The following is a 23,200-nucleotide window of genomic DNA, read 5'->3' on the forward strand; positions in this document are numbered from 1 at the left end:
GGATGGAAGCCATTAAAGCAAAGACGTTTTTCGTCGCGGTGAGATCTATTTACGAAATTTCAGTCACCAACTTTCTCTTCTGAATGCAAAAATATTTTGTTGAGCCCAACCTATGTAGGTAGGAATTATCATCAAAATAAAATAAGAGAAATCAGAGCTCGAACAGAAAGGTTTAGGTGTTCGTTTTTCCCACGCGCTGTTTGGGAGTGGAATGGTAGAGAGGTAGTATGATTGTGGTTCGATGAACCCTTTGCCAAGCACTTAAATGTGAATTGCAGAGTAGTCATGTAGATGTAGATGAATCACGTTTAAAGACAATGTCAGAGGATAATGAACAGATCAGATGAAAGTTTCAGCTCAAGAATTCACAGATTTAACCCGCCTTCTGCAACATAGATTGCATTACCTGATTTCGCAACAGCCATGTTGAGATTGTTTTTGTATTTGTTTCTATAGCAATGCAATTAGCATCATTTTGCGTGTGCCACAATGATGTAATCGAATGGAAATTACCTATAAATAATTTCCATTCAAAGAATAAGGAATATAGAACATGAGCTAACATCTATATCTACATCAAAATACCCTGCAAGCCGCTATATACTGCCTGTGTTGATGGACTTTGCACCATTATTGCCCAACCAATTTATTTACTTTATATATAAATTTTACAATTTTCCTTTAACTCTCTGGCAGAGTGCTGGAAAAATTGCTTGTCTCTGTGCATCCTAGCACCTCTCTTGAGTTGTTTTCTCATGTGTTGCATCATTTAACACTCTTGGACTAAATGACCCAGCTGGTTAGAAACCTAGCAGTGTGCATGCGATTCATTCAACATCCTTTGATATGACCCGATGGTGATGCCAGGTCCTGGAGCAGGATCTAAGAGTAGTTTTTATGTGAACTTTGAATTCAGTCTCCTTTGATTCTACGCATTTTTTTTCCCAGAATTTACCAATAAATTGATTGTCCGTTTCTGCGCCTTTGACTGATTTTGTGAGATCTTCCCACAAGTTTATATCAGTTAATATACTGACACAATTACAATTAAAGCTCTTGAAACCAGCTCACATACACAACCCTTTTTCAGTATGAATCCAAGTATTCATGATGCAAATTCTAATAATATACAATAGTACAGCAAACAAAATAGTAAGAGATTTTAATAACATGTTATAGTACACCGAACAAAATAGTCAAGTATAATTTTTTGCTCTAATTTCCTTATCTTTTGTAAATTATATCATTGTTATAAAAATATAATATCTTGTGGACACAGGTAATGTTCTCATAGATACACATAATTTTTGCTACAGGTGGTGATGAATGAGACTGCAGTGGTGGGTGATGAACAAAAGTGATGGTGATGCACTTTGCTCATCAAGAAAACACTTAACAAAGTACAGAAACTGGGTGTAATGCACATTTTTTTGGTAATCCATGATGTAAACATATCGTTCACTCATGTCCTTGCAGTATCTATTCATAACAACACCAAAATGTGTACACAGTATAAAATATTACATTGCATAATAAAATAAAGGTGAATTGCAACTCTATGTATGCAAATACTAGTAGGCCTGCCTTACTAACCTCTCTCTGCAACTAGGTGTCCAGTAAATTTAAATCTTTCTCTCGCTTTGTAACGTACAACATCCACACTTCTTTTGCATCCTGCAGTAGATCACACATCTTCAGTTCTCACTCTTTAATGATACTGTTGAATTTTCAATTATTCCATCCCTAATGTTTGTAACTTTATGCTCAGAAGTTGTTGGCTGATTATGTATGTAAGTGGGTCAATGTTCCTTTTCTGTAGCTTATATATAAAATATCGGCATGAATCATAATTTTATGAAAAAATGAGAGCCAGGAAATAAACCATTGTCCAAAATCAGTGCTAAGCTGCTGGCTTATATGGTGGTATTCTCATTATGCAGTTTTTCCCCACTGATCATATTCTTCAAGTGCTTGATAATATCTTCCCTATATTTGAAAATTGTATTGACACCCCTTGATTGGAAATTCCGATGAGTAGACACTCAGTGTGGCAATCGATTTTTCTGTGGTGCCCAGGGCACCAGCTGCAACACACAACAGCTATAACATCTGAGCATCAGAAAGCAAAGTTCATGCTGTCCATAGCAGCCACATGGCATTTTGGAGTATGCCCCCAGTCCGCCAGATGGTGCACAGATTTTGTGGGATAAAGAATGCTGACTTTATCTTTTTTGCCCTTAACTTTTTACCTACTTTCTGTGAAATCTTGTTAAGTACGGTACTCTGTGGTAACCAACGAACTCGTATTCCCCTCTGTAGTAAGATTTTATTACCATTTGACCTCTGCGTATTCCCTTCGTTCACCTTCTGTAGTGTGATTTCATTACCATTTGACCTCTGCATATTCCCTTTGTCCACCTTCTGTAGTGTGATTTCATTACCATTTTACCTCTGCCTTTGCAACAGAAAACTATTTGTAACATGTTCAAAATGTTATTCACATAGACCAAAGAAGGTTTTGTTTTCTAATTTTGTCATGGATGTGTGGAATGTCATGGACTCCTTGTCTTGTTCACAGAAGCTCTCCTCCAAACGAGAAACAGGAGATCAAAATAAAGTGTTTTTCTAATCACAACCACACAGTCATTCTTGCTTTCTGTGCAAATCAAAGTTAAATTTTCTTATGGCTGTCTGCAAAATTGTTAAAATAGGAGTGAGCCTATGTAACCTCTTGATCTATAACTTTTCTTCAAACTTTGGTTAAGTTGATGGGCTCATAGAGCAAGGAAATGACCTAATTCATTATTTCACATATTGATTTCTTGCCTCAAAATTTGCTGTAGCGCACACTAAAACAAAAGATAGAATGCACAGGAAATAATTACTTTGCTCACAGCTCACATCCGCTCTATCGGGCCTAAGGTTCTAGCTGCATTGTACTGTTTTAGTGTTGTTCATTTATTTGTTGTGTTAGGAAATTATTTGGAGAGGATTAAGGGTGACATCTCCAATATTCGCCCTGCTGTCAAGGGAAACCAACAAAAGCCTCAATCAGAGCTGCTGTTGTCGCCACCATTGGTTGCACTTCACGCAGTCACCTTAGTGTCACAAATTGAGACCACAAACTGCTCCATCAGTCGTGCTATGGTAGCAGCTGCCAGTGTTGTGATGTGATTGTGCAGCTCGTGCCTGCACCTCCAGTCATCTTTGTGATGTGTTGAGGGCTTGCCTCATCCTCTTCTTGGGGACAAATGCTTGTCAGCTTGCTCCTTGCTTCCCCCTCACTCATGGATGGCTCACTTGGGGTGTTTACATACAATGCCCGTATATGAGAACAGTGTTGTCAAGCATTGCTCCAGCACCCCTCACATCCCCTGAGGTATTCAGGTCTGCGTTTGCAAGGACAGTGCAACCAACTCACCATCAGCACTTTTTAATCTCATTTGGCTGCACTCAGCACTCAGAGCTCGAGGGTTTCAAAAGAGCTACATGGCGTGCTACTTCATCACTTGTATAGAAAGCTCAAAAAGCGAAGCCAGTTTAACAAAATTACTTCCGGGGGTAGTGCAAACCTGAAAATCTGTACAGGAGCCATGCCTTTGAGATTGCAGACTCGTAATGGAAAAGCCTGGGAGGAATACAATCAGTGGAATCTGTAAAGACAACACTGTATGGTTTGCACAGTGAGCAAATGTGTTCAAAAAAAGTTTAACACTATAATTCAGGCTTGAGGAAGAACTGAATAAGAGAAAGTTATACCACAACCTGATAGGAGTACCTGCTTACCAAATACAGCAATACAGGGGTTGGGTCAGAAAGATAAATGGAAACCACAGAGAAAATAGTGTGGATGAGAACCCATAGATACATAAATCTAATAAAACTGGGAGAGGAAGAAGTAGAATGGGTAGAGTGGAAGTTGAAAACATGGATGGCACAGAGGTAAGTGTAGCACATGGATTCAGGAAGGTTTAGGCAGTAGTTTTGCTGAAACCAAGGATATAGTGAAGAGACTGTTTCTTCTGTGCAACTGATGCCACTGATGTTAGAGGGAGGTTGTGAAGAAACAGCCGAAGTCAAACTGTGTTGCTCTAAACATTAAGATTCACCTCTGTTTTATCAAACATACCCTTGCCTGAAGTTTTGTAGTGAACATTCATATGTGTGAACAGTTAATTGTGGACATCCCCATTTAAAAAGTCATTCAGTAATTACAGGGAAGATTATATAACAAGTTACTTTCACAGATAACCCTGCCTCTGATAGGATGATGGGCATCACTGGTGGAACTTGAGTACAGCGTGCTAGATGGATGCATGGAGCAAGTCTTGTGCCTGGGTGTTTCACATAGAAGTCGCACATGAGAAAAATTGGGAGCAGGACTGTCATAAGAATGGTTCAGAATATTTTTTAGGCTGGAAGTGCAATGCAATACCACTTTCAAATAAGTGAAAAGGTTTTTAGGAGAATATTCCTCATTTTGGAGCAGTTGAAGGCATGGTGGAGGGTATGGTTTAACTTAAATTTTTTCACAAAGTAACTAGAAATGTAGTTAACTAAAATTGAGGCAACCAGAAACTACCATTGTGGTCTAAACACTGCCAAGTGGGGCTCTCATGCCAGGTTCCATCAGTATATTCAGCAAGAAGGCAGGCCTACACAACATTGATACAGAGTCAGCTATGACAGTGATATATAAAATTTTATCCTGAATTGGTGTGTTTCATGTTTTAGTGAACATTTTCATGGAAATGACTGTATAATCAAAAGGCTTAATACAAATGCGAGCCACATCTGGCGATGTGTACACTGTGACAGCCACTCCAGCCACTCTGCCTTTCAGTTTTAGCTAATTTCTTGGATAATTTGGTCAAAAGTTCTATGCTAACTGTAGTGTGTCATAGCAAGCTTAGATTTACTTCTGGAGGAGGTCGAGTGAATACTAAAATACACACAAAATATTAGATCACTTTATTAAAATTTGAACAATCTTAAGACTTGACTTGGAAACAGTCCATGTCTACAGGAGGGTCACTATGTATTTGTTATTGTCATTTAGCACTATAACTTTTATCACTTAATACAATACAGAATGATAGTGACATCTCAGTGTATAGTTGACTGTAAACTTTTACACACAGATCTGACTAATAATTCTGTTAGGTCACAGCCGGATCTGCGCTAAGACAAGTCCGTCGTTTTAGGCAGTGATTACAGAGAGCAGCTGAGCAGTGCTGCATTCTAACATAACAAGCTTCCAGCAGTGGCAGAATATGGAAATTATTGATAGTGTATCTATACCAACATCTCTCATTCATTGCTGCATCTGGCAGCGCCTCTCTCTAGCTTTTGGTGCCGTTGTGCAGTTGTGGCATATGGAAACTATTGAGGGCGTGTCTACACCGATTTCTCTATTCACGGCTGCATCTGGCAGTGCCTGTCTCTGGCTTGTGGTGCCGTAGTGAGGTACCATCTGTAACCTGGGGCCTCACTCTCTGGATGACACCACATTCCTCCCTCCCAAACCTCTACACCATCATCTTGTAGTGATCAGTCATGTGACAATAGCAGGAGAAGACCTGAATGCAGATGCAGATGAGGAGACAAGGATGGCAGCTCACTGCCCGCACCCTGGTATCCATCTTACTAGTGACATTGGGCAGAAAACAGGCCAAGGGGTGCACTCCAACTTCCAGGCGCACAGACAGTGAGGGCAGATGGACAGCAGGCGGAACTCCAGGGGCATCATGATGGCTGTGCAGGTGCGCCACCTCCATGGACATCAGCTCAGACTGCAAGACTGGTGATGACGACATCCGCGACATCTACAACGGTGCAACTTTGACCTCTATCAGCACCACTCTGGATGGCACCGACTGCAATGTACAGAGAGATGGAGATGACTGCTATTGCAGACCCCAGCAGCGTGCTGGGTCTGTAGGCAAAATTTCTGTGGCAGAATCACTGACATAGCGACTGAATCGTTGATATTAGATTGCCACAGATGATTCTTTTGATGCAGTTGCAGCCCAGAGAAACATATAACAACGTAATATGAACAACTCAAAGCCTGTGTGACGATACTGTTTTCCCAGTGCTGTTTCTTGCCAAAAACTTTAAACAAAACTATTTCCTGCAGCTGAAACTGCGTCCGTCCCAGCAGAACAAATAGTTTCTGCAGTGGCTATAGAAGATGCAACAAGGTATGGTGATGACAACTGTGTAGTAATTCTGCCAGCAACTACCTGTCATGTGGCAAGGAGTGGTAAGAAGAAAGAAAAATTTTTATATAACAGTGCCGGTGTTATTCTGATGACGATGCACTGCGACGACCACAGCCGTTACTAAACAGGTCAGATGAATTCACAATTGCAGATAATGACTATCATCAGCTATGGAATGGAATGATAACAATGAAAATTTGTGTTGGAGCAAGACACGAACCCGGATTTCCCACTGGCTTCCATGTGTGGAATGAATGGAGTTTCTCTGTGTGACTTTTAAATGTTCAAACAAACTGTTCAGCTTCACCATTACACCGAGGGTGAAAAGGGGCAGTAGCTACGTGGTGTATGCCATTGTCAGCACAAAACTGTTGAAAATCGGATCACGTGAATTCTGGTCTGTTGTCAGTTGTCTGTTGTCTTCGATCAAAAAATAGAGGACAAAGTCGATACAGTACTAGCAGTACTGGTGAATGTCAAGGGGTCTACAAAAGGAAATTTATTGTAATTGCCGACGACTGACAACCATTGCATGTTTCAGACTGGACCCCTGAAATCAATGTGTTCACATTGCCATGGTCTTGACAGATGTGGAAGAAGTGTTGCGGTGGTGCAGATGAATACTCTGCACAAACATTACAACAAGAGGCCATGTGCTTAATTTGGGCATCCATGCCCTGACAAATACAATGATGTCAGGCAAGTTGCTTTGTTGAACTATGCCCAAATGACCTTGGTGCAGCACTGATGAAATTGCCACTGGAGGAAATAAGGAATCACTATCTGTGGATTGTCATTCTCTATGCAACAACAGAACACTTGACCACATGCATAGCGCATAACGGTGCAAAAAGTAGAGGTGCACACAGGGTGGCGAATTTCTTTCAGCATATGTGGCCACCCATGGCACACGTATTGTGAAACTATCTGAAGAGCTGAGTCAGAAGCAGTTGCTCCAGCAACATGCCGAAAGGCAGGAGTAAAATTTTGAAGAATTTCAAAACCATGTGTGTTAGTTTGATAACATGATTCCTCAGATAATCCAATCCTGTTTTGGTACTGATTAGTAAACGAGACAAGGAGTCTGGATTCAAATGTTATGCAGTGGGCCTGTAACAACTCTTATTGACAATGTGACAATAACAGCACAGTGTTGCAGTTTTTGTGCTGCCTGCAGTGAGACAGGCTTGGAAGGATTGAACAAAGGCATTAAAGACCAATGATCTGTAATAAAATAGAACTTCCCACTGTATGCGGATATTGATGGAACTTAGTAATGCCATAGATAATAGTGGGCACCTCTTTTTCGAGTTGATTGTAATTGCACTGCTCTTTGTTGTGAGTTTTCAAGGCAAAAGCAATGGGCCTATCAGATGAATGAATTCTGTGGGAGAACACAGTTCCAATCCTGTAAGAAAATGCATTCACAGCTTAGCAGTATCAAAATAAATCTGACAGTGACTTTAACAATGTGTCCTTTAACCACTGAAATGCATCCCGACATTCTTGGGAACACCTTTCCAGTGCAGCCATTCAGTGGAGTAGCAATTTGCACAGCGTTCGCAATAAACTTAATGTCATATGTTAACTTCCCCATGATGGCCTGCAGCTCCTTGATGTTATGGGGCACCAGCAGCTCTTTAATTGAAGACAGGTGTGAATGAGTAAGATGAATAGCCTGTGCATTTATAACATGACCTAAACATCAAATTTCTTCTTGGAAGAAGGAGTGCTTTTCCTATTACGCTTTCAGCCAGCCTCATAAATAACTTGAAACAAACAATCTAAATTTGCCAAATGTTTAGCAGGCATCGAACCACAACAACAATGTTCTCCAAATAGTTTGTACATGAAGAGACTTTGGCAGTTAATTGTTCCCGGACATGGTGAAAAATAGCAGGAGTGGAAGTGCTGCCGAATGGTAGCCTATGGAACTGGAGCAGTCCCAGATGAGTGTTGATTACAGAATATTGCTTGGACTGCTTGTCCAGTGGTAACTGTTAGGAAGCCTCGCTAAAATCAATCTTGTTCCAATGTGTTATTAATTCCTCCAATCGTCAGAGAGGAAAATCCATGACAGTTCGTGGGTTTACTGTGGCCTTGAAATCAGAACATAGACTTAAACTTCCTGATGGCTTTTGGAGTATAATCAAGGGGGATGCCACTGACTTGCAGAAATGAGTTGTATCACACCACTGACATTTCATTGTTGCAGTCCCTGACCAACTTGCTTAAGTAAGCATGAGGGACAATCCTGGGCCGCGCGGTTAGAGGGGCGCCATGTCACGAATCGCATGGCCCCTCCTGCCGGAGGTTCGAGTCCTCCCTCGGGCATAGATGTGTGTTGTCCTTAGTGTAAGTTAGTTTTAAATAGTGTGTAACTTTAGGAACCAATGACCTCAGCAGTTTGGTCCCTTAGGAATTCACACACAATTGAACAAGTGACAATCCTGAAACGATGAAATCATAGTTTTGCATTGTCTTTAAGAGTAATGTGCACTTCAAAATCTTTAGTCCTTCCTGGTCCTGGTTAATAAAGTTCACTATACTTACTGTACAAGTCAGAGACATCAGTATGAGGCAGTGAAATCTGATTTGTGACACATTGTCTTGTATTACAGGTTGAACAAATCTAAGTCTAAATCAAAAATGTTTGCACTATTTCTAGAATAGTACATGAAATGGAACACACTTTGCAACATCATGAAACGTAGCTGGCAAACTGCACTTGCCAAGTAATGGAATTTTGTGCCCATTATAAAAGGGCAAAACAGAAGTAGGGGCTTTTGATCATTTCATAGGTGCCTTTATTGATTAGGGAAACACACACCTGTGTCTAACTAAAATTTATCTTTTGAACCACTCGTAATTGGACAAAAAGATTGTTCCTCTGTCGATGGACTACAGCAAAAGGGGTTTCTGTGAAATAGAAAAGAGAGCCTTTGTTGGTGCTAGCTGTAAAGGCAGTGCCGACACAACATTCACTCGCTGAAAGCCATGCTGTAGTTGTGCAGTACCCAAGTGTCTGTCCTGGCTGTGTTGTAAACAGATGGTCTGGATATGGCCTTGTTTACCAAACTTAAAACACTTTGCGTCACAACAATGATAAGCTGTTCTATCGTGATTTGAAAAACACAGAGGACAAGACTTCCTCACCTTGTTCTGAAGTTAGCCTCATGTACCACATGGCTGAAATGTTTACTTTTACTGTTAATTTGAACCCTTTTTTAATTCACTTTATCATGAACTTTAGATTGAGGGCCTTGTGTTCTATGAACAAGAGAAATAGACAGAGCCTCAGAATAAACTTCAGTCATGTCCACAATACTTTGAGCCTCTACAGCAGAAAAAGCTCTCTTCAGATTCGGATCTGGCAGTTTTAGGCTACTAGCATCTAGGTGTTCGTCTTGGAGTGTTGCAGGTTAGGTTTATGGTGTGTTCTACTCCATACATACTCTGTCACCCGATTGTATATATGTGCCAACTTTTCTTTGCAAATAATTTGTGGTCGCTTTTGTTGTTCTTGGAATTAATTGCTTCAGAGGACCTGCTATGCTGTGCCACTAGACCATACAATGTAATTCCAACTTTTGCACATAAGGAAAGTCCAATCTTTTCAATCTACTAATGAAAACAGTTATGTGAGAACTCTTTTGTATTGTAATTACAGTATCTTTTCTATACAGTTACTTTTACAGTTGCAAGTGATACAGAATGCTAATATGTCTTATATCACAACAGATAACTTGTAGTGTTGTGCTGGTTGGACAGTAGATACTCAAATGACAGTTCTCTTCTTCATTTGTTTGGGTGTTTACATTCTTGCCCAGGCACTTTTCTCTGTGCCTTCCTAGGCACTGCCAAGATGCAATGCCAATGCATAAGTGAGCCTCCAAAGCAGGCGGAGATGCACATTCACCATCATGCCTTTTCAGTATGCTGAGATGACTTCATTTTTGCATCCTCCTGCACATACACCAAGCCAGAGTGTGCATAGTGGGATGTCCCACAATTGACAACTACATGTAGGCAAATGTCCAACACATTCTTTCATGGCTCCATCTCATCTCATAAAATAACATCAGTATAAGTTAGTCCACAAGAACACTTGAACCTGCAATGTCTTGTTACCGCTTTGAGTTGAACAATCCACTATTTAAATGACTGTTCAAAGACTTATATCTGTACAATGTTTGTCGATTTTATGAATGAGTTCCTCATAACCAACATCTTCCAGACGACAGTTGGTGAACAACTTTATGCATAAACGGTGCACATCAGCTCTGACAGTGAACAAAAAGAAAGTAATTTGTGCTGTACCTTTAATGTCATATGCTATGAAGTGCGCTTCAAGTTGGACATGGTATTTGACCAGTCCTCTTTGTTACTCTTCATCTGGCAAAACATCGGAGCTGCAACCGGTCATGGAGCTGCTTGATGACAGTAAGATCATCATCTGTTGTACACTGTGCAACAGTCGTTCTATCTGCTGTGCCTGAAACTGAAAAGTTTTGTTTAGAGACAGTACTTGTGGGGTTTCAGAAATGCTTAAACACTTTACAGGGGTACACAAAAATGTTAGAACATTATTGCCACCATTTCTAGCAGTACACCAAGCACTTGTAATGAGTGTGGGAACCATATCGTAGCTGTGCGATATATTTGGCGAATAAGACAACACACTGACGTACAAAAACGGCTATCATTGTCACATTGTAATATGTTGTAGCATGCCTAGATTTAGTTATGGAGGAGGTCTATCAGATACTACGACACACACAAATTATTAGATCGCTTTATTAAAATTTGAACAATCTAAAAGACTTAAATAGGAAACAACCATGTTGACAGGAGTGTCACAATTGTTATCGCTTGATACAATAGAGAATGATATTCACTTCTTAATGTATAGTTGACTACAAACTTTTGATACACAGATATGCCTTATACATTGAAGTGCCAAAGAAACTGGATGGGCCACAGCATCTCAGAGGTAATGATGAAGTGGGGATTTTCCCATACGACAATTTCAAGACTGCACCATGAATATCAGGAATTTGGTAAAACATCAAATGTCCAACGTCACTTTGGCTGGAAAAAGATCCTGCAAGAATGGGACCAATGACAACTGAAGAGAAACTTTCAGCATGACAGAAGTGCAACCCTTCCACAAATTGCTGAAGGTTTCAATGCTGGGCCACAAACAAGTGTCAAGGTGCAAACCAATCAACGAAACACCATTGATATGGACTTTTGAAGCTGAAGGCCCACTCATGTACCCTCGATGATTGCACGACACAAAGCTTTGCCCCCTGCCTGCGCCCGTCAATACTGACATTGGACTGTACGGGTATGGAGACAACCTCAGGAATCCATGGGCCCTGCATGTCAGCAGGGAAATGTTCGAGCTGATAGAGGCTCGGTAATGGTGTGGGGTGTGTGGAGTTGGCATGATATGGGACCCTTGATATGTCTAGATACAACTCTGACAGGTGAGACGTACATAAGTATCCTGTCTGATCACCTGCATCAATTTGTGTCCATTGTGCTTTCCGACGGACTTGGGCAATATCATCAGGACAATACAACACCCCATACGACCAGAATTGGTACATAGTGGCTGCAGGAACAATCTTCTGAGTTTAAACACTTCTGTTGGCCACCAAACTCCCCAGACCTGTACATTATTGAGCTTATGTGGGATGCCTTTTAATGTGCTGTTCAGAAGCGATCTCCACTGCCTTGTTCTCTTACCAATTTATGGACAGCCCTGCAGGATTCATGGTATCAATTACTTCCAGCACTGCTTCAGGCATTAGTTGAATCGATGCCACATTGTGTTGCGGCTCCTTGGTATCCTCGCAGGGGCCCTACACGATATTGGGCAGGTGTACCAGTTTCTTTGGCTCTTCAGTGTAGTTCCGTTAGGTCGCAGATTATGCTTTTGTTGTAGGCAATGATTATAGAGTGGGGCTGAGCAGCATTGTGCTCTTGACTTAAGTAAGCTTCTGGCAGTGGCAGCGTATGGAAACTCAAGGGTGTGTCTATGCTGATGTCTCTCATTCGTTGCTGCACCTGGCAACGACTATCTTTAGCTTGTGGTGCTGTTGTGAGGTACCAACTGTCACCTGGCACCTCACTGTTTGGACAATTCTGCACTAATGTTAATACTTATAGTACAAATTTGTATTTGGAATTTCTTATTAAACTGATAGTTCTGTAATTTTCACATCTGTCAACACCTGCTTTCTTTGGGATTGGAATTATTATATTCTTCTTGAAGTCTGAGGGTATTTCGCCTGTTTCATACATCTTGCTCACCAGATGGTAGAGTTTTGTCAGGACTGGCTCTCCCAAGGCCGTCAGTAGTTCCAATGGAATGTTGTCTACTCCAGGGGCCTTGTTTCGACTCAGGTCTTTCAGTGCTCTGTCAAACTCTTCACGCAGTATCGTATCTCCCATTTCATCTTCATCTACATCCTCTTCCATTTCCATAATATTGCCCTTGTATAGACCCTCTATATACTCCTTCCACCTTTCCGCTTTCCCTTCTTTGCTTAGAACTGGGTTTCCATCTGAGCTCTTGATGTTCATACAAGTGGTTCTCTTATCTCCAAAGGTCTCTTTAATTTTCCTGTAGGCAGTATCTATCTTACCCCTAGTGAGATAAGCCTCTTACACTCAACAAAATTATGTATTTCCAAACTTTGTTTACAAAATATCTAGAAAATTTCGTACTGTCACATACCTTTTGTTGTGGGGTGATTTGTTTGTCTCTCATCTCTCTTGTCCCTTGAATAAGACTCTTTATTTAATAAATGTCAACAACAATATATTGCCAGCAGCTGATTATATTTTTAAGTCTCTGAACTCTCATTTAAATAAGTATTTGGTTCCAAACATTACCAAATTCTTGTCAAAGGACAAATACTTCTACATGGGGATATCAAACAATGGAAAATCCAGGATGGAGTAATGACAGAATTGTGAAAAGGATAGATTGCTATTCACCATTTGGTGGAGATGTCAAGTCAGACAGGCACAACAAAAAGACCAGTCAACACATAAGCTTTCGGTCAGAAAGCCTTCTTCTGAAATGGACAATATACACACACAAACATTCATGCAAACACAGCCCCCCCCCCTCTCTCTCTCTCTCTCTCTCTCTCTCTCTCTCTCTCTCTCTCTCTCTCTCTCTCACACACACACACACACACACACACACACACACACCACTGCCTCTAGCTGCTGGTGTCAGACTTCAAGCAACTGCACCTTTGGTGGGAAGCAATCTGGGTGGTGTGGGGAGGGGGAGGAAGAGCAGAGTACGGGTGAGGGATGGTAAAGTGTCTTTGTCAGCCAGGTGCAGTCAGGAGGTTAGACGGAGGATGAGGCAGGGAGAGCAGAACGGAGAGAAGGAAAAAGGCCGTGGGTCTGCTTGTAGAATAGGAGATGGTGAAGTGGGAACAGGGTAGGGTATAGGTGAAGGACAATGATTAATAAAGGTTGAGGCCAGGAGGGTTATCAGAATGTAGGATATATTGCAGGGAGAGTTCCACCTGCTCAGTTCAGAGCAGCTAGTGTCAGTAGAAAGGAGTCAGATGTCATGGGCTGTGAAGCAGTCATTAAAATGAAGAATGTTGTGTTGGGCAGTGTGCTTCACTTCAAAGACTGCTTCACAGCCTGTGCCATATGCACCAGCTTTTCTGAAATGTGCAGTTGTAAACTCTCGCTGCAATTTATCCTACATCCCCATAACCCTCCTGGCCTCAACCTTCATTAATCATTGTCCTTCACCCACATATCCCCTTACCTGCTCCCAACCCACAGCCTTCTGTTCCACAAGTACACACACAGTCTTTCTACTTGTCTCCTTTCCTCTCCCACTGCCATCTGTCTAACCTCCTAACTGCAACCCCTCTCCATCTCATCCCTGTATTCTCCCATAAACAGCACCTTACTGTCTTCCATCTGTACCCTACTCTCCCTCACCCTTCCCACCCCAGCCTCCTCCTTATTCCCACCACCCAGATTGCTTCTCCTATCCTGCAGAGTTACTTACAATCTGGCCCCAGCAGCCTGAGACAGTGGTCATGAGTGTGTGAGCTGCATTTGCATGAATGTGTGTGTGTGTGTGTGTGTGTGTGTGTGTGTGTGTGTGTGTGTGTGTGTGTGTGTGTTGTCTATTTCAGAAGAAGGCATTCTGGCTGATAGCTTATGTGTTTAGTAGTCTTTTTTGTTGTGCCTGTCTGTGACATGACATCTCTACTATATGGTGAGTAGCAATCTACCCTTTTCATAATATTGTCAGGTTAGGGATGGACTTATATGAGTGGATAATGCATTTAAAGTTGTCAGGACATTTTGAAAGTTAGTCTTCTATTGCAGCAAGGTGACAGGTGTGTTTTATCCAGTCTTCTATTGTAGCAAGGTGACAGGTGTGTATTTATGCCTTTACAAAAGTATGCACAATATTCCTCTTCTACAAAGTATTTCAAAAATTACTGGTTGACTGTACCACTTAGAAAACATAATGACTAAGAATGAAATTATAATGAAATCTAGATCTTAATCTGCTTACAGGCGTTGATAAATATCAACGGGGACAGTTGAACAATGTGTGCCTTGACAAGGACGCGAACCCGGGACCTCGTGCTTACATGGCAGACGCTCTATCCGAAAGCCACCGAGGATGCAGACGATAGTGCAACTACTGGGATTTATCTCTGACACGCTCCCACAGTCCCCGTTGACATTTATCAATGCCTGTAAGCAGCTAAAGGTCTAGATTTCATTATAATTTCATTATTCGAGAGCTGCAAGATCGCCAATGATATCTGCAAAGATACCAATTTCATGTAGATAAGGCTTACCGGCCATTGGTCATCTTCAGTGCGGATGCACTCAAATTGCCTGAACTCCTACGGGAATCGGTAGGTTGACTGCGTGAGTAATGATTATGGTGGGCAGGGGCACTATAAATCTAGTATGTGGACAGAAAGTTGGAAAGTGTGGGTCTCACGCGAAGCATGCCAGAGATAAGTCCTTGCAGTTCTGCTATTGTCTGTGTCCTCGGTGGCTTAGTCGCAAAGAGCACCCGCCGTGTAAACAGGAGGTCCCTGGTTCGAGTTCCGGTCGGGGCACACATTTTTCAGCTGTCCCCGTTGAGATTTATCAACACCTGTAAGCAGCCAGAGGTTTAGATTTCATTACAATTTCATTCTTCTAGAGCTGCAAGATCAACAATCATATCTGTACATATACCAGCTTCATAATGATTAAGAATCTCACTTCTGATAGCTATGTATGTTTCCATTCAGTGAGATTTTTTAAAAATTTATCATGTAATGAAGCTTTAGAAAAGCATTTGCTTGCCTTTTAAACCATATTTACCTTTCTCATTCAGTAACATGACAATCTTTTCACTGATATAGATAATATAAATTTAATTATGACATTAAGTACAAAATTTGAAAACTCAGCTAGGTTTTGTTGCTGTTCACATATCAGTGTACTGAAATAACCATATTCAGTTATGTGAATAATTAGCATTTAATTAATTTAACTATTGGCACTGTTCTAGCTCCAAGCCTTCTTGCTTGTAATTGATGACATAATGGATGGTTCATCAATGCGCCGAGGAAGACCATGCTGGTACCGCCAAAATGGAATTGGTCTGGCAGGTATTAATGATGGTTTGTTATTGGAGATGGGCCTGTACCAGTTGCTGCGAAGATATTTTCAGAACAAACCATACTACATGCAGGTTGTTGAGCTTTTCCATGATGTAAGTATATTGGCATTTCATTTTCGGTGGAGACTTGAGGATGTAAATTTGGTCAAAAGCACAAAAGGAAGAATATTACTAAGCTATTCTCTTAAATAAAATACACTCACTCACTATGTGTTGAATAAGAGTAAAAGTATAACTGCTATTAAATTTTTGTAAGATAAAGGTTGTTAACCCTAACCGGCGCCCCTTTTCTTTCCATTGCTTTGACTGCAGCTTGTGAGGTGTGCAAAAAATGCACATGCTGGTATTATTTTGTTTGTTGCCTGCCTATTGGTAGCTGTTACCAATTAATGAAGAGATATCGATTTGAATTGGATAGAAAAGAGCTTCATGGCATAACATGACTAAAGAAAGAGATCAGTCGATTGGACACGTGCTGATGCATCAAGGAATCATCAGTTTGGTTATGGAAAAAAATGTGAAATTGTAAGCTTAGCTACAGGAACATGCTCCAGTGGAGGTAGGTTGCAGTAGTGATGCAGAGGTGAAGAGGCTTTCACAGGGTAGACAAGCACAGAGAGCTGCATCAAACTATTTTTCAAATTGAAGACCACAGCAGAAACAACCTTACTGTATTGAAACTGAATATTAAATGCAATAATCGATGAAAAACTAAATGTCTCTAGGCTCTCACATTCTCTGCCATTTCTTTTTTCCAAATGTGTTAGTTCAGCATCCAATTAAATTACCATAAGTTGAATAAATAAAGAACTGGTTTAATAAAATTTACAGTTAATGTACCCAAAAGGGGACAAAAACTGTAATTTAGGATAAAGTTGGAGTAGTTTAGCCAATAAATAAGTGAGGTGATAAGCTTGTGAGTTTGCGACATGGCAGTTATGTTCACAATATGACGAGTCATCATTTTCGTAAAACTATTACGTCTGTATCCCTTTGAAATGTAATGACAAGAACCGAGACACCAGTTTCTGGAATCAAGTTCCATTCAGTGTGTAAGCATGTCTTTCCTTGTTATGAAACAGCTGTGGCAGTACGATGATGTCGTACAATGAACACTAGTGATAGTCAATAATTTCATATTTAGTAATTTTTTTATACAGAAAGTTTGTAAAATACCCCCCCACCCCCCCAATGCACACACACTGGCCTATATTTATGTAGGATATCTACTGAAATTGATAAAACAATGAAAACAGTTCCGGGAAAGATAAACTGAATATATGCTCAAATAGAGCAAAAAGTATTTGTACGTAAACAAAATTGATTAAGTCAGAAAGTAGAGATTGCAGAAAATATGTTCGGACCATAAAGAAGAGAGCTACGTAATGGAAAAATATATCTAAAAACAAAGATGATGTGACTTACCAAACGAAAGCACTGTCAGGTCGATAGACACACAAACAAACACAAACATACACACAAAATTCAAGCTTTCGCAACCAACAGTTGCTTCATCAGGAAAGAGGGAAGGAGAGGGAAAGACGAAAGGATGTGGGTTTTAAGGGAGAGGGTAAGGAGTCATTCCAATCCCGGGAGCGGAAAGACTTACCTTAGGGGGGAAAAATGACAGGTATACACTTGCACACACACCCATATCCAACCGCACATACACAGACACAAGCAGACATTTGTAAAGGCAAAGAGTTTCGGCAGAGATGTCAGTCGAGGCAGAAGTACAGAGGTAAAGATGATGTTGAAAGACAGGTGAGGTATGAGGGGCGGTAACTTGAAATTAGCAGAGGTTGAGGCCTGGCGGATAACGAGAAGAGAGGATATACTGAAGGGCAAGTTCCCATCTCCGGAGTTCTGACAGGTTGGTGTTAGTGGGAAGTATCCAGATAACCCGGACGGTGTAACACTGTGCCAAGATGTGCTGGCCGTGCACCAAGGCATGTTTAGCCACAGGGTGATCCTTATTACCAACAAACACTGTCTGCCTGTGTCCATTAATGTGAATGGACAGTTTGTTGCTGGTCATTCCCACATAGAAAGCTTCACAGTGTAGGCAGGTCAGTTGATAAATCACGTGGGTGCTTTTACACGTTGCTCTGCCTTTGATTGTGTACACCTTCTGGGTTTGGACACAGGCAGACAGTGTTTGTTGGTAATGAGGATCACCCTGTGGCTAAACATGCCTTGGTGCACGGCCAGCACATCTTGGCACAGTGTTACACCGTCAGAGTTATCTGGATACTTCCCACTAACACCAACCTGTCAGAACTCCGGAGATGGGAACTTGCCCTTCAGTATATCCTCTCTTCTCATTATCCGCCGGGCCTCAACCTCTGCTAATTTCAAGTTGCCGCCGCTCATACCTCACCTGTCTTTCAACAACATCTTTGCCTCTGTACTTCTGCCTTGACTGACATCTCTGCCGAAACTTGTTGCCTTTACAAATGTCTGCTTGTGTCTGTGTATGTGCGGTTGGATATGGGTGTGTGCGCGAGTGTATACCTGCCCTTTTTTCCCCCTAAGGTAAGTCTTTCCGCTCCCGGGATTGGAATAACTCCTTACCCTCTCCCTTAAAACCCACATCCTTTCATCTTTCCCTCTCCTTCCCTCTTTCCTGATGAAGCAACCATTAGTTGCGAAAGCTTGAATTTTGTGTGTATGTTTGTGTTTGTTTGTGTGTCTATCAACCTGCCAGTGCTTCCGTTTGATAAGTCACATCATCTTTGTTTTTAGATATATTTTTCCCATGTGGAATATTTCCCTCTATTATATCCAAGCTATGTAATGGCTTATAAATAAATATATGTACAGAAGGGGAGTCAAAATTTTTGAAGTAGTCATGCTACTTTGGCATCACTATCCCTTCACATGGAGCTGAAAATGAAATGTGTGTATGGCATATTTGGCCAGAAGTTGCCTTCCGGGGAATTCGGCTCCCTGGTGCAAAGTATAGTTACCTTGTTCAGACTGTGAAACTGCCCTCAGTGAATTCTTCAGCAGAATGACAACATTTTTTCCACCAGGAGAGTAAAGAGTAACCTTTTCAATGAACCAAGCTCTGTGTTAAATATATTACCCCCTTTTATTTTATTGTAAATTTTGAACTCCAAATACTCTGGTGTTTGGGCTTGGAATTTTAAGCAGTGTGTCGGGAGTTTAAAATTCTCTCTGTGGGGAGTACTATAGTCATGGTTGAAATGGAAAGAGTTTACTCTATGCAGATTTTTATATAAGAATAACACCCCCTCGTATATGTAGAATGAGGGAACAGATAATATTTTTAAATCTTTTAGCAATGGTCTTTTAACATTGGTCAACAGCAAATCCGTTGTTTAGCAAAGCACATGTTCTTAATTATTTTCTTTTGTAGTACTAGGAGTCTCGTGACATTTGCTGAATATCCCTAGAAGAATATGCCATAACAAATAATTAACTCGAAGTAGCAGTGACAGACTACCTTTGTGGTATCTGTCTGTGGCATCTGCCAAAATACACTTGCAATTGCTATGCCATTAAGTTCATTTTCTAAGTGGTGAATATGTACGTACCAATTCATTTCACTCTTCTCGAATGATTTAGATTCAAATTCCATCATTTTGGTTTTAGTAACTTTTACTTTTAGTCCATTTTCTGGAACCAAGAGTCAAGTTTTTCTAGAATATTTTTGACACTTTCTGGTATTCTTTCAGGTACCTCATTCCCAGTTAGAACTGAAGTGTGTCTTTTGTGGAGAAGTAAAGATGGTTCACTGAATCAAATGTTTTTGTCATATCACAGAATATTCCTGTGACCTTACTCTCATCTAATGTTGAGCATATTTTTTCACTTAATTCATTGGTGGCACTTCAGCATTTTTTCTGTGTTGGAGCCCAAACTGGTTTTTAAAAATTGTGCCATTTATAGTAAGAAATTTTTGAATTTGTTTTACTGCAGTCTTTTCAAGAACTGTAAAGAAGACCATCAGAAGAGAGATTGGGCAGTAGTTCCCCATATCTTCTGTTGATCCCTTTTTTGAATAATGGGTTTCATCTCGGCATATTTAAATACATTTGGAAAACAAAGATTGGTTTATAATAAGTGACAGTGGTTGTGAAAAAAATGATATGCATGCTTTTGGTTGCAGGAATGTTTATTTCATCCCAACCGTATGAGGTTTTTTTTCCCCGGGGGTGATTTTTCTCAGATACTTTAAAATGTGTGTTCTGGTTGTTTTCCTAGTTTATGAAATTTGCCTTGTCATGATAGGCTGCCATGTCTGCATCCAATATTGCTACATTTAAGGCTAATTCATTGAAGCAATTTGACATCTGAGCTGGTTTTATTATAATATCATTTTCAAATTTAGTTTTCAAAATCTCTTGGCTTTTGGCTTTGGCTCATAATTCTGACCGAACAACTGACCACATTGCTTTTGTCTTATTTGTGTGTTTGAGAATAAATGTACTATTTGCCATTTTTTTAGTTACCACTACAACTTCCCTGAATACAGCTTTGTAATATTTTATACATATAACAAAAACAGGATTTCTATTTGATTTTAACTCATTGTGTAGTTTATTTCTGGCTCTAGAAATTTTTATTTCTCATATAATCCATTTAAATTTACTACTTATTTTCTTTTGACAAGATCTAGGTTAAAAACATGTATTAAATATATCTAAAACCAATTTTAAAATTTGCCAAAGTTTATGTTACTTGAACTGTAGTATTCTACAGGCCAGCTTACAATACTTAGTTTGTTGCAGAATAAAAATGTATTACCTTGCCAAAATTCCTTTCTGTATATACTTCTGTAGGCTCTAATTTACGAGGGCAGTTCAATAAGTAATGCATCACATTTTTTTCTGAAACAGGGGTTGTTTTATTCAGCATTGAAATACACCAGGTTATTCCCCAATCTTTTAGCTACACAACACTAATTTTCAACGTAATCTCCATTCAATGCTACGGCCTTACGCCACCTTGAAATGAGGGCCTGTGTGCCTGCACGGTACCTTTCCACTGGTCAATGTCGGAGCCAACGTCGTACTGCATCAATAACTTCTTCATCATCCGCGTAGTGCCTCCCACGGATTGCGTCCTTCATTGGGCCAAACATATGGAAATCCGACGGTGCGAGATCGGGGCTGTAGGGTGCATGAGGAAGAACAGTCCACTGAAGTTTTGTGAGCTCCTCTCGGGTGCGAAGACTTGTGAGGTCTTGCGTTGTCATGAAGAAGGAGAAGTTCGTTCAGATTTTTGTGCCTACGAACACGCTGAAGTTGTTTCTTCAATTTCTGAAGAGTAGCACAATACACTTCAGAGTTGATCGTTTGACCATGGGGAAGGACACCGAACAGAATAATCCCTTCAGCATCCCAGAAGGCTGTAACCATGACTTTACCGGCTGAGGGTATGGCTTTAAACTTTTTCTTGGTAGGGGAGTGGGTGTGGCGCCACTCCATTGATTGCCGTTTTGTTTCAGGTTCGAAGTGATGAACCCATGTTTCATCGCCTGTAACAATCTTTGACAAGAAATTGTCACCCTCAGCCGCATGACGAGCAAGCAGTTCCACACAGATGGTTCTCCTTTGCTCTTTATGGTGTTCGGTTAGACAACGAGGGACCCAGCGGGAACAAACCTTTGAATATCCCAACTGGTGAACAATTGTGACAGCACTACCAACAGAGATGTCAAGTTGAGCACTGAGTTGTTTGATGGTGATCCGTCGATCATCTCGAACGAGTGTGTTCGCACGCTCCGCCATTGCAGGAGTCACAGCTGTGCACGGCTGGCCCGCACGCGGGAGATCAGATAGTCTTGCTTGACCTTGCGGCGATGATGACACATGCTTTGCCCAATGACTCACCGTGCTTTTGTCCACTGCCAGATCACCATAGACATTCTGCAAGCGCCTATGAATATCTGAGATGCCCTGGCTTTCCGCCAAAAGAAACTCGATCACTGACCGTTGTTTGCAACGCACATCCATTACAGACGCCATTTTAACAGCTCCGTACAGCGCTGCCACCTGTCGGAAGTCAATGAAACTATACGAGACGAAGTGGGAATGTTTGAAAATATTCCACAAGAAATTTCCGGTTTTTTCAACAAAAATTGGCTGAGAAAAAAAAAATGTGTTGCATTACTTATTGAACTGCCCTCGTATTTGCTTTTGGGCACTCAGTACACAGAACAGAGTGATCCAATATACATAGGTTTAAGCAGTATTTATTTGCATTTTCAAGTTGGTAGTTTATAATAATGTTACCAATGCAGGTCACTGATGTGTGTGTTTTAGCATCTACAGCAAAGCTGAACATGAAATCAGATTTCTGAATTAAGTCAAAAAATTTTGCAGGATTACTGCTTTCAATTAACATATTTATGTTGAAGTCTGCCACAGTTACAACTTTTTTTTTCTTATTTTCTTTCTGAAGTTTTTCTACTAGACATTGAATTAAGCTAAGAATGCCTTTGTTACAGTACATCCAGGGATTCTGTAAACTGCTACAACCACTGTATTCAGATCTCTTAACTCTATAGAGTAACTGTCAAACATATTCTCTTCATTTAAAAATTTAAAATGTCGTCTTACTTTTATAACTTACTGAGGACTCAACAAGAATGCATTAGCCTCCATGAGATTTGTTTCTCCTACAAAAGCTGTTTGCTACCTTAAAATTATTAATACTATTTAAAACTTGTGTACAGTCTTCTGTTAACCACTGGTCATTTAAGTAGATTATTTTGGTATCTGCACATTCTGAAAGTAGAATTTTAAGTTCATCAGTTTTAGAGTATATAAGGTTTGGTAGCTCTGCTGTTCAGTTATTAATATTCCAGTGTACCAATAGAGAATTTTTGTTTTTGACAGTAATTTCATGTGCATCCTCTCTTCATTATCTGTAGTTTTTATTTTCAATTTGTGTCTTTACATTGTCACTCCCATTAGAATGTATCAGTTTACCTTGCTTTTTAGTATTTTACAGACGTCCCTGAATACTGTAGTGTAAGTTTACAGAGCCTAACCTGTTGAGGCGTAGTGAGTCTTTTCCCACACATTTTTTGTGTAAAAACTTGTTTGGGCAATGAATTACTGCCCTACACTTGTCACACAGTTCCCTAATGGCACGGTTTATTCTGTTGACTTAAGAATCACTTGCCTGTCTTCTGTGAATAATACCACTAATAACAAGCCTAGAGGTTGTGTACACAGTTTGTGCTGATCTAATCAGATTTCTTGTTTCACTCATGATTTCTTCCTTATTGCTGTTGTGGAGGGAGTTG

General features: G+C 40.5%; 1 protein-coding gene across 1 annotated transcript in view; it reads left to right on the plus strand.

The window, feature by feature from the left end:
• Positions 1-23,200, plus strand: part of LOC126190804 (farnesyl pyrophosphate synthase-like) — a 47,711-nt gene that overhangs the window by 13,858 nt on the left and 10,653 nt on the right. Inside the window, exon 4 of the mRNA XM_049931363.1 lies at positions 15,808-16,011. Coding sequence (XP_049787320.1) covers positions 15,808-16,011 — 204 coding nt within the window. The remainder of the gene's footprint in view (positions 1-15,807; positions 16,012-23,200) is intronic.

This window comes from Schistocerca cancellata, chromosome 6, assembly GCF_023864275.1.
Source record: "Schistocerca cancellata isolate TAMUIC-IGC-003103 chromosome 6, iqSchCanc2.1, whole genome shotgun sequence".
Classification (NCBI taxonomy): Eukaryota; Metazoa; Arthropoda; class Insecta; order Orthoptera; family Acrididae; genus Schistocerca; species Schistocerca cancellata.